This window comes from Chanodichthys erythropterus, chromosome 20 (genome assembly GCF_024489055.1).
Source record: "Chanodichthys erythropterus isolate Z2021 chromosome 20, ASM2448905v1, whole genome shotgun sequence".
Lineage (NCBI taxonomy): Eukaryota > Metazoa > Chordata > Actinopteri > Cypriniformes > Xenocyprididae > Chanodichthys > Chanodichthys erythropterus.
This window is the reverse complement of record NC_090240.1, coordinates 18,131,329-18,142,374: the sequence shown is the minus strand read 5'-3', so window position 1 is coordinate 18,142,374 and position 11,046 is coordinate 18,131,329. Positions and strand designations below refer to the sequence as shown.

Here is an 11,046-nt window from a genome sequence, read left to right as displayed (position 1 = left end):
GAGAGGTGCAGATGCAGTGAGAGGTGCAGGAGCAGTGAGAGGTGCAGGGCCAAGGAGAGGGCAAGGTAGAGGTGTAAGAGGTGTAAGAAGGGCTGCAAGAACAGTAGTCAGTGATGAAATTCGTGCCACTATCATTGACCATGTAATCAACCATGGTCTTTCACTAAGAGAGGCTGGTGAAAGAGTGCAGCCCAATTTGAGGCGGTCAACGGTTGCCTCCATTATACGCATCTTTCAACAAACCAACAGGTAAGTATTGCATTTTACATGGATTGTTTCTATTCTCACTTGACATGTCAATAGGGTCATACAGTAATGCATATGTCAAATTTTTTGTCCCTCTAAAGAATGCAACGTCTTCCACCCTCTGGGGGAAGAGGAAAGCTCCTAAATAATGATCAAGAGCTTGCCATTGTAGAAATGGTTGTTGCAAATAATGCAATAAAACTGCATGAAATTCAAACTAGAATTGTAGAGGACCATGAGATATTTGACAATATCGATAGCATCAGCCTCACAACGATTACGCGGACATTGTCCAAACACAGAGTGCGGATGAAGCAGCTCTACACTGTTCCCTTTGAGAAGAACAGTGAGAGAGTCAAGGAGCTACGACAACAATATGTCCAGGTATAGTGTATATTCAATTCAATGTCCAGTTCTATAAGCTTTGCACTTTGCAAGTAGGTAACCTATACAGTAATAGGCTACAGTACAGTATGGTATATAGTAATGACATGATTTACATAAACTTTGTTTCAGAGAGTTATGGAATTGGAGGCCAACCAGGCCCCTCATGAATTCATATACATAGATGAGGCAGGATTCAATCTGGCCAAAAGGCGTCGACGTGGATGAAATGTAATTGGAAAAAGGGCCACAGTTGATGTGCCAGGACAGAGAGGGGCAAACATTACCATGTGTGCAGCAATTGCAAATGCAGGATTACTCCTTCACAGATGTCAGGTTGGACCCTATAATACCGAGCGCCTCCTTGCCTTTCTCAATGATCTCCACCAGCGCCTGGTTCCAGAGCAGGATCAGGAGGGTGAAAACATGAGGACCTTTGTAATTACCTGGGACAATGTGGCTTTCCATCATTCGCAAGCAATAACAACATGGTTTGAAGTCCACCCAAGACTGATATGTGTCTTCCTTCCACCCTATTCACCTTTCCTCAACCCCATAGAGGAGTTCTTTTCTTCATGGAGGTGGAAGGTTTATGACTATCAGCCACATGACCAGATGTCCCTCCTTGAAGCCATGGATGCTGGCTGCAGGGACATCACCGTTCATGATTGCCAAGGGTGGATCCGACATACCAAGCGGTTTTATCCCAGGTGCATCGCCTTGGATAATATCAGATGTGATGTTGATGAAAACATGTGGCCTAACCCTGAAGATCGCAGAGATTAGATACAGTAATTTTGTGATTTATTATTATTATTTTTTTTAGTTCCCCCCTTTTTATCTGGGCTTTTTGCTGTTGTTTTTTTGTGCAGAATGCTCTTATGTGTTTCATGGATATTTTGTTCACTGTAAGCAATACTGTAAAACTTTTTCTGTTCTATCATACCGTGTTTCTACTGTACCTCCTGTAGTAAACAGTAAAGGAATAAAAACTGATTTGCTTTTTACTGGAATGCTTATGAATGTGAACAGTACTGTACATGTGGACATACAGTTCCCAACCAAGAATTTAGTGTAAAACGGTGGATGTTTTGCATGCAAATACCTGTAAAACTGAAACCTAAAAGTCTATGCAGTTTTTGTAATGTCAACAATAGCCAGTATTTTGAAACCTGGTGTACTTTGATTGACTGCATGTACCTTGTGAGGTGAAAACAAGTGTTATTCTTTGACAGAATAATTTAATTTTGAGTCAGATTTCCAGTGTTTTGGTAAAGTTAGTGTGTGCAGAGAAAGATGTGTTCTATTTTGAAATGAAGATTTAGTATATATTTAACAAAATGTATTTTTGAGAAGAAAATTATCCATTTGGCCAATTGTGTTTTGTAGGTGTGAGTCTGTGTTAAGAGTTTAGAAAAAGTATCTGATGTATGGTTTAGTGTTTATTAGCGATTGAAAAAAAATGTAATATATATATATATATATATATATATATATAGCTTTTCGGAAAAAATAAAAAGTAAAAAAATACAAAAGTTACAGTTTTTTACAGACGCTAGGACACATTTCTCAATACTTAGGTCACTTTTGCAAAACTCTTCACACAGTTCTCCTAACCAACTTTCAGTTTGGCAAAGCAGTTCATTTCACATTCAAAATGCACTACAACTACCAAAACACTTTATTCAGATCTCAAATCAACTCATTCTTCCAGAACACTAGCAAACGTTGACAGCCGACAAACACACTTTGTCACCCACAAAACAATGACCTAAAAAACACTAACAACATGTAGCATTATATTATACAATGTTTTCTTATGTAAAACAAGGACACATTTCTGTTTATAATTCACTGCAATATATGTTACTGGAATGAATCAGACATGATGCAGAAATTGTCAATATTTTATGTTGTTTATTTATTTATTTATTTTTTTGTACTGAGTAATTCCAAAATACAAGAATTTGTATACACTGATACAGATACAATTCAGTTGTTTTTATAGCATTTAATTTTAAGATTTAAAATATATTTTATTAAAATATTACTGTAGGTATTTAACAAATTGCTGTCTTATTCAGTTTTTTATTAGGTTATTGTTTTGAACATAAGTTTAACAGTTTTGAAAACAGTATGTAAGCATGTTCAAATTGGCCTGTACGTACAAAGAGTTTTGGCAGTTGTTGTGTCTGAGTGAGAAAAGAATTCATGAAATTTGAGAGATGTAGTCATTGAATGCATTTTGTGTCAACGCAATGATAACTGATCCTCAGTTTAGCCCACAGAGACTTCTGTTGCGCTCACTGTGTGAAGAGTTTTGCAAAAGTGACCTAAGTATTGAGAAATGTGTCCTAGCGTCTGTAAAAAACTGTAAATATTACTTAAATTTTTTTAATTGTATTTACAGTTTTTTTTTCAGTTGCTAACAAGCATTGTTCAATACCGAAACCACATTTTCAACACTCTTCACACAGTCTGCATTACCAGCATGAATGTTGGCCAAACACTTCATCTCACCTACAAAACTCACTCAGACCAACATAACACTCATTCAGAAAACACACATTTCATTCACAACACACTGACCTAAAAAACACTAACAACAGGAAGCATTACATCATTGATGAACTTTTCTTTTTTAAAGTTTCAATAATTTTCCACATAAATCAGTTCTTCATATAGAATACTGTTCTTCATTATTGAAAGCATTTGTAACACGAATGAATCAGAAATTAATCAAAATTTCATTTTTTTATATGAATATAGTACTTGAAAATTATAACCAAAAGGTGAAAAAAGAGGGAAAAAACTCCAGGGCTGCAATGATAACACAGTTTTTTTCGATTGCTAAATGACAGCGAGCACAACTGGAGCTACATGTGCAAAACTCTAACTACAGTCTGCACTACCAACAGTCCCCTGAGCTAAACAGTTAACACATGGCTCAAAACAGGCTCAGTGCAGCCAAACACTAACACAACCCTCACTGAGATAACACACACACTTACACACACACACACACACACACACACACACACACTGAGATACACACACTGTCACTCAGAACACACTGAGAGTAAAAACACTAAACACCAACACAGAAAATACAAACTTTTCATCTTTACAGTTTGAACAATTTCAGTGACTTCATACAAAGTAATATTGAGAGTGACATTCTTTCACATTATTTATTAAAATTTTTAGAACATAACAGTTCTTTAAGGTAAATGAAAATGAGCAGTTTGCTTCAATAGTCTTTAGTAATTTACGGAATTACAGTAATGAGAAAAAAAAGGTAGAAACTAAACGTACATACTGTAATTCGAACAAATAATTGAAGGACTAATCCTGCAAAATTGCAATCAGCAGTGTTTACAGTTTTTTCCAATTGCTAACACACAATTTTTCAAACTAGTCTGGTTTTATCAAAACACTTAACACAATTCACAAAACCACACACCCAAACTGCAAAATACCTCATATCCTGCAAAATGAAGCACTGCAACCGAAACTACACAGAGCATTATCAAAATCAAACTTTTGCATGAAATGGCACACACTTCAGTCATATTACCAGATTTTTGCCTAACCACCTACACACTGTTGGGCATAATGAAAAGCACCCCCATCTTTAGTATGCTTTGCCATAATACTAAAATATGTATCAGATTGTTCACATGCACAGAAATATTTGCAGATACACACACATGCTGTTGCAACATTTTTATTTTTTTTCCTTCACTACAGTAAACAAGTCAGTACAACATAAGCACAGCAGATATATTTACATGGGACTGAACAAAAATATTCTTACAAAAAAAGTAAACTGAAAAAGAAAATTTCTGAAAAAAATATATTACAGTAAAAAAAAAAAAAAAAAAGGCAAGAAAAATAATTAGGCAGCATCTTGCCGCACAGCCGGGTCTGGCCACAACGCCTCGTCAACATCACAGGCAATATCTTCCCTTGCCAGACATCGAGGGAAGAAGCGCCTTGAGTGCCTTATCCATCCCTGAATTGCACCCACATCAATCTCATCACATGCCTCTTCCATGGCCTGCACAAGAGGCATGCGCACAAAGGGCTGCCGGTCGTATACCTTCCACCGCCATGCCGAAAAGAATTCTTCTATGGGGTTCAGAAATGGTGAGTATGGTGGGAGGTATTGCACGAGAAATGTTGGGTGGTCAGCAAACCAGTTTTGGACTGGGGCTGCACGATGAAAGCTCACGTTGTCCCATACTACAACGTACCGGTTTCTTTGATGGTCTGCATCATTCATACGCTCTGGTGGTATGAGAATGTTGTGAAGTCTGTCCAGAAATGTGAGAATATGGGCTGTGTTGTATGGTCCAAGTTTGGCATGACGGTGGAGGACACCATGCATATTGGAGATGGCAGCGCACATTGTGATGTTCCCACCACGTTGGCCAGGAACATCTATAATGGCTCTGTGGCCAATGAGGTTTCTCCCTCTTCTTCTGGTCTTTGCTAGGTTGAACCCAGCCTCATCTATAAAGATGAACTCATGTGGGATTGCATGAGCATCCATTTCCAGTACTCCCTGAAAACAAAGAACAAAAATCACTCAATATGGTGTTATCCAGTACACTGGGAAACAATGTTGTGTGTAGTGTACTGCAGTCAATATAGTACTTACATCCACATATGCTCGTCTGAACTCTTTGTTTCTTTGAGAGTTTCTCTCAAACGGCACCTTATAAAGTTGTTTCATTCTGATTTGCTTTCGCTTGAGAATGCGAGCCAATGTGGACAGACTAACTCGTTGAATGTTGTTGAATAAGGTGTTGTCTTGGATGATGTGGCTTTGAATTTCTCGTAATCTGATTTCATTATTTTCCAAAACCAAGTTTACAATGGCAGCTTCCTGTACCCCGGTGAACATTTGGCCCCTTCCTCCACCATGGTGTCGTCTCTCAGTCCTTTAGAAAAAATAAAATAAAAATATATATAGGGCTTGGACAATGCAGCCTAAATATTTTCCCCCACAGTAGAGTACATTGTACAGGAAACTTGTACAGTTCATGAATGGCTGATGTCATACACTAAGTAAACAGGTGTCACCCAACTGATACACTATGACATGGGGTATACTACATGTGTACTACATGAAATTTTGGTTACATACCTGTTCTCCAGTCTAAAGGTCCGGATGACAGAGGCGACAGTAAAACGGCTCAAGTTTGGCTGCACTCTCTGTCCAGCCTCACGCATTGTCAACCCATGGTTGATGACATGATCTACTAAGGTTGCTCTGATTTCATTTGAAAGTGTTTGTCTTCTTTGGCCATGAACTCCTCTACCTGCTCTACCCCTACCTCTCACTCTTCCTCCCCCTCTTATTCTCAACCTCCCTCTTCCTCTTCCTCTTCCTCTTCCTCTCTCTGCAATGTCTTCCATTGTTGTTGTAAAAAAAAAAGGTTCTCACCTGTGGTCTTTTCATAGTGCTTACATCCTGATTGAAGTGTTAACAATTAACCACTGAGGCGTTTGGCCAGGTGGCACATGTAATTGGCCAATTAGCTCATGTAGTGTCATTTTGAATGGCAGTGTTTTGAAATGGCAAACATGTGACTTTATGTCAGATTGTTGTGTCTTATGCAGAGAACTGTATTTAGTGAATTTAAAAAGTGCTATTTTGAAATGCAAAATGTGTGTAAAACAGAAAAGGTGTTTAGACTTTTGGAGACTTGAGAAGAAGTTTTGCTCTCTGTGTGTCAGTTTAAATAATTGTGCTGTGCATGTCATTTTAGTGTGTTAGCAATTGGAAAAAACTGTAAAAAGGCACAAGGCTGAAATCTATTCTGTTTTGAATGTGTGGTTCACAGTTTTGACAGCAGTGTGTTAGCATTTGAACAAAGTGCTGTAAATCCACAGTGTTGTGCAGGTTGTGGTTAAAGTCATGGGATAAGTGTGTAGAGTTTTGAAAACTGTGTTCAAGCAATGAAAAACGAACTAGAGTTTGGTCCACATGAACCAAACAGACTGTAGTTAGAGTTTTGCACATGAGACTCCAGTTGTGCCCACTGTCGTTTAGCAATCGAAAAAAAACTGTAAAAAAAAGTATAAATAAAATACATTCGACACATTACTGTAACAACATGTGTAGTTGTTCATTATAGTAAATTACAGTGATGGTTCTAGTCTGCTCTCTCTTGCTTTGGAGTGGGTGGAATTTCAGCTAAAATTGCAATTAGCTTGTAATGATTATTTTTAATTTTTTGGCTATAAAATTGAGAATATTTTAAAATAATTACTGTATAAATGCTTGGAATTTTCTGTTTTGAATGTGTTTTTAATCATTTTGAATGCAGTGTTAGCATTAGAAAAATGTGCTGAAAATACATAGTATTTTGCATGTTGTGGAGTACGAATGGGAGAAGAGTTCCTGAATTTTGAAAAGTGTGGTCACTGAATGCATTTTGTTTGAAAGCAATGAAAAACGACACAGTTTGGTCTGCATTGACTTCTGTTTCGCAGACTGTGTGAAGAGTTTTGAAAATGTGGTTTCAGTATTGAACAATGCTTGTTAGCAACTGAAAAAAACTGTAAATAATACATATAAAAATAAATGTATAAATATAAAATAATGTTAGAAATATAAAATATAAATTATATTTTCCAACAAGATTATAAAACAGATTAATTACAATAAGGATTTATATTTAACATTTTTATTTATTTAACACGTTTTTGCTTTGAAAAACGCTAACACGGGCAGTGGAATGGGGGAAACCAAGGTCTCGAGACGTTTTTTAAAACTTTTTTTTTAACTGATTTTAACTTAGCCAAACTGATTCATGGCTTTAGAACGCCATGTCATGCGCGAGATGCTGCAAGACGCGAGCGCAACGGTTCTGCACGTCCTTCTAGCGCATGCTTACATAGAAAAACAAAGTAGCGCATTGGGATGGAAAAACGCGTTCTGTGTGAACAGCCCCAAAGAAAACAATGTGTCTGAATTTTAAAGACGTGGTGCGGCGCTGTGCTTCTCGACCAATGTGCGACCCTTCACCCACTGAACCCTGCAGTCGTCAGTAGTCCAATAAAAATACAAATCATACAAAAATACAGTTTCTGAAAACGTTCAATGAGGTACTGTACTTAAAATGTTGAAATTAACAATGAACAATACTTTTTTAACCTTATAGATGGAATCTTATTATAAAGTGTCATTTCATATAAATCCAAACAGTCATGCTTAAAGATGACCATCTTTAAATATCTACACAAAGGCCATAGCATTGACATTAGATATTGTATATATGTATACGTTATTTGCTTCCATTTTAGAACACTGATTATTATTTAAATAAGATTTGTATTGTATTACAGTGATGATAAAAGAGAACTGAAATCAAATGCATTTCTGATTTGTTTCTATATGTCTGCTGCATGACGATACAGTTTGCTTTCTCATGACACTAGTTTTAATTATGCAACTTTGCTGCATAACGAATCGATAAAAGCGACCGGCTGGATATAAACTAATACAAATACTAATGGTACTAATGGCAACAATCATGACATTAAACATTTGGGTCGAACTTGCGTGTGTTTTTGTCACATTGTTTTAAAGACCAAAGTGCAGGATAAAAAAGTCATTTTTGCCTTAAAGAATGAATTGATTCTGAACTGCCGAAAAGAGTCTTCAGCAATTCACTTCCTGTTACAGACTTACATAACAATGTAAAAATCTGTGTAATGGCAGCCGGTAGCTCACGGACAACATCTATTTTGACCTGCCTTCAAAAACTGAGACTGGAAGAGTTTAGTTTGTGTTGTTGACATGACATCTTTACGATATGAAAGCAAATCCACTTGCATGCAGTTCCAACAGACAAGGACTCGCGCTGGAATTGATACGGTAAAACTGACGCCTTTGTTACTGTTCGAATCTGCATCTCATTTCAGAGGCTGCGTCCTCCGGAGCTCGCATTTGAAGGCTGCATGCATCATTAAGGATGTCTTATTTAAGAAAAGTAACCATAATAAAATTGATGGTTATTCCTCGTGAGGTGCAAAATGCTGTTTTTTTTTTTTTTTTTTCTTACTTTGCAATCCAACGGTTGTTTTTCTTAAATGAGCCAGCCTCAATGACGTATACAGCCTTCAAATGCGACCTCCGGAGGATGCAGCCTTCGAAATGAGTAGCCTGTACAAATAGTTCAGACTATGTGCCAATATGTAGTTCATGCAGTGATATTTATATTTTATAACAGACCTATAGGTTCGGATGTTTTGGTAATGGCATTTATTCATGCAAAATAAAAGGCTGATAACTTTCACTTTGTGATTAAGAAGATTGAGTGAATGTAGGTAATAGTTCTGGTGGATGAAGGGCCCCCTCAAGAGGCAAAGCCCAGGGGCCCCTTGTAGTCGTGCAGCCCTGAACACGTGACACAAAAGATTTTACAGCAACATTTCAATTTCTAACAGGTGTTTGAAACCAACATACAAAATCTGCAAGAGAAAAACAAGATTTTACTCAATTGATCATTTGACTCTAAACCTGAGATCTTTATGAAAACTTTCTTGTTTGAAAACCTGCCCCATCTCCCCAATTAAGTGAACTGACAGTTGTGCTAAGATGCTTATGAGCAGGGTTGGGGAGTAACGAAATACATGTAACTTAGTTACGTATTTAAAACACAAAAATTGAGTAACTGTATTTCAATAGTTACATTTTAAATGTGTGGTAATCAAATTACAGTTACATCAGAAAAGTATTTTAGATTGCCAAAGTGATTACTTTGAATTTTAATGTCATTTAAACATCAATGTAAACTGTGGCAGGCAATTAATGTAAACAGCAATTGGTGATTCTCCGACTCTGACAGTCTGCAAAAGCATCCTAAGCTATAGTTCTGCTTAAAGGCTTCTTACCCCTTGCAGAATATGTAACATTTTAACAAAATAAGAGGGATCATAAAAATTGCATGTTATTTTTATTTAGTCCTGTCTTGAATAAGCTATTTCTGTTACAATAGCTGGTTGTGAGCATTAACACGCACAACAAGGAGAACAGAAGTACAACTCTCTTTAACAAATCCACAAAGAAGGTAATCCACAGACAGGTAAAACAAGGAGACAACCACACTACACATGAACGATACCAGACAACACTGGACTGAAAACACAGGGCTTATCAGGCACGTGCACAGGTAGGGCTCAACCTGTGCAGTGCACATGCCCTTTTTGTCCTTACACTCCGAAGTGCCCTTTTTTGGAGGCGTTTTATTTTATTTATTTATTTTCTTCAATAAATCAATGATATCGGTCACCCTTTACGTCTGTCTGTCTGATTTGTAAATATATTTAGCCTAATAAAGGTATTAAAAAGAGCTTGTGACAAAATGGTTTTGGTTCCGCTCAAACTGTCAGTCAAACCTCTTAACTCCGCCCCCTGGATGCAGCGAACTGAAGTTCCACAGCGGAGCAGCTGAATGTCTTGCAATGGTAAATAAATATCTTGTTTTTTTGAATAAGTACAACGTTTTCTTTATGAAAGAAACACTAGTATGTCTATAAAGTTTTATATTTTATGCATTTGAGGCCTGAGACGGGCGGCGGAGAGAGAGGGGGGGCTCGCATTTGCCATCTAAGTTAGTCATAGCCAATACCAATAGCCTTAAATAGCCTGTGCCTGTCCCTTTTTCAGTTTCAGCACATGCCCCTCAAAAGGTTGAACACAGCTGGAGGTGATAATGAGGTGATCAGTAACTATGGGAACAAACTAGTGGTGGGAAATGGCACAACACAAGTCCAAAACAGAGTGCACATGTAACAATTTCCCTTAACAGATGTTTACATTCACTCAAGACAAAATAACTGAATTTATAAAAATTGCCCCATTCAAAAATGTACATACTCTTGAATCTTGACTGTCCTGTCATTACTGGATAACCCATGACTGTTTTCATGTTTTGCAGTAGTATTTTGTGAGTCCCTTGTAATTGTAAAAAAGGTAACTGTGACTTTTTATCTCACAATTCTGGCTTTTTTTCTCAAAATTGAGATAAACTCACAACTGCAAATTATAAAGTCAGAATTGCATGATTTAAAACTTGCAAGTCCTACTTATTTCTCACAATTGCGAGTTTAAATCTCATAATTATGACTTCTTTTCTTGCAATTCAGAATTTTTCTGAAAAATTACGAGTTTATCTCACAATTATGACTTTCTCAAAATTGATTTTATATATCAGAATTCTTATATTAGACTTTTCTCAATATTGTGAGTTTATATCTCACATTTCTGACTTTACAACTCGCAATTGCAACTTTATAACACACAATTCTGAGAAAAAAGTCAGAATTGTGAGATAAAAATTTTTATGTTACATATTTATTAGTATTCCAAAGTATTCTAAAGTATTTAGATTAAGTTAC

At 36.8% G+C, this 11,046-nt stretch overlaps 1 protein-coding gene across 1 annotated transcript in view; it reads right to left on the bottom strand.

Annotated features, from left to right (window-relative positions):
• LOC137008783 (nascent polypeptide-associated complex subunit alpha, muscle-specific form-like) overlaps positions 1-222 on the bottom strand; it is a 2,691-nt gene extending 2,469 nt beyond the window's left edge. Inside the window, exon 1 of the mRNA XM_067370498.1 lies at positions 1-222. This exon is cut by the window's left edge and continues 2,469 nt beyond it. Within this exon, the coding sequence (XP_067226599.1) occupies positions 1-222 (222 nt within the window).
• Positions 223-11,046: the final 10,824 nt, after the last annotated feature.